General features: G+C 50.9%; 1 protein-coding gene across 1 annotated transcript in view; it reads right to left on the reverse strand.

Annotated features, from left to right (window-relative positions):
- The window catches only part of LOC139399895 (xanthine dehydrogenase/oxidase-like), a 13,091-nt gene extending 12,148 nt beyond the window's left edge, over positions 1 to 943 (reverse strand). The window contains exon 1 of the mRNA XM_071145021.1: positions 862 to 943. Within this exon, the coding sequence (XP_071001122.1) occupies positions 862 to 927 (66 nt within the window). The 5' untranslated portion in view covers positions 928 to 943. The remainder of the gene's footprint in view (positions 1 to 861) is intronic.
- Positions 944 to 1,205: the final 262 nt, after the last annotated feature.

A 1,205-nucleotide genomic window follows, 5' to 3' on the forward strand; every position in this document is an offset into this window, starting at 1 on the left:
GACCATCCCCATGGTAGACTATCCCCGTGGTAGACTATCCCTGTGGTAGACTATCCCCATGGTAGACTATTCATGTGGTAGACTATCCCCATGGTAGGCTATCCCCATGGTAGACTATCCCCGTGGTAGCCTATCCCTGTGGTAGACTATCCCCGTTGTAGACTATCCCCGTGGTAGAATATCCCTGTGGTAGCCTATCCCTGTGGTAGACTATCCCCGTGGTAGCCTATCCCCATGGTAGACTATCCCTGTGGTAGACTATCCCCGTGGTAGACTATCCCTGTGGTAGACTATCCCTGTGGTAGACTATCCCTGTGGTAGACTATCCTTGCGGTAGACTATCCCCGTGGTAGACTATCCCCATGGTAGACTATCCCTGTGGTAGACTATCCCCATGGTAGCCTATCCCCGTGGTAGCCTATCCCCGTGGTAGCCCATCCCTGTGGTAGACTATCCCCATGGTAGACTATCCCCGTGGTAGACTATCCCCGTGGTAGACTATCCCCATGGTAGACTATCCTTGTGGTAGCATATCCCCGTGGTCGACTGTCCCCGTGGTAGACTATCCCCATGGTAGACTATCCCCATGGTAGACTATCCCCGTGGTAGACTATCCATATGGTAGCCTATCACCATGGTAGACTATCCCCGTGGTAGACTATCCCTGTGGTAGCCTATCCCCGTTGTAGACTATCCCTGTGGTGGCCTATCCCCATGGTAGACTATCCCCGTGGTAGACTATCCCCGTGGTAGACTATCCCTGTGGTAGATTGCGTTTTCTGTGGTTTGTGTATGCATGTGTGTTTGAATGTGTGTGTGTGCGTGTGCGTGTGCGTCTGTGTGTGTACAGGCATGTCCTACCTTGTAACGTCCATAGAAGGGGTGTCGTCCTCCCGTCACCAGCATGTCTTCGTCTCTATCCAACATACATCTTACTGGCCTCTTCAACCTGACACAACACACACACACAAAGAGAGTTTCAGTAGCGAAGTGTGTGTGTGTGTATGTGTGTGTCTGTGTGTGTGTGTGTGTGTGTGTGTGTGTGTGTGTGTGTGTGTGTGTGTGTGTGTGTGTGTGTGTGTGTGTGTGTGTGTGTGTGTGTGTACTGTATGTTTGCATCCTTTTTTTGGTTGTGTGCGCCCGAGTGTGTGCATTTCACAACAACCTACCAGTCTCACTGCGAAATTAGAATTTTTCCCACAATT

The sequence above is a fragment of the Oncorhynchus clarkii genome, unplaced genomic scaffold, assembly GCF_045791955.1.
Source record: "Oncorhynchus clarkii lewisi isolate Uvic-CL-2024 unplaced genomic scaffold, UVic_Ocla_1.0 unplaced_contig_4630_pilon_pilon, whole genome shotgun sequence".
Classification (NCBI taxonomy): Eukaryota; Metazoa; Chordata; class Actinopteri; order Salmoniformes; family Salmonidae; genus Oncorhynchus; species Oncorhynchus clarkii.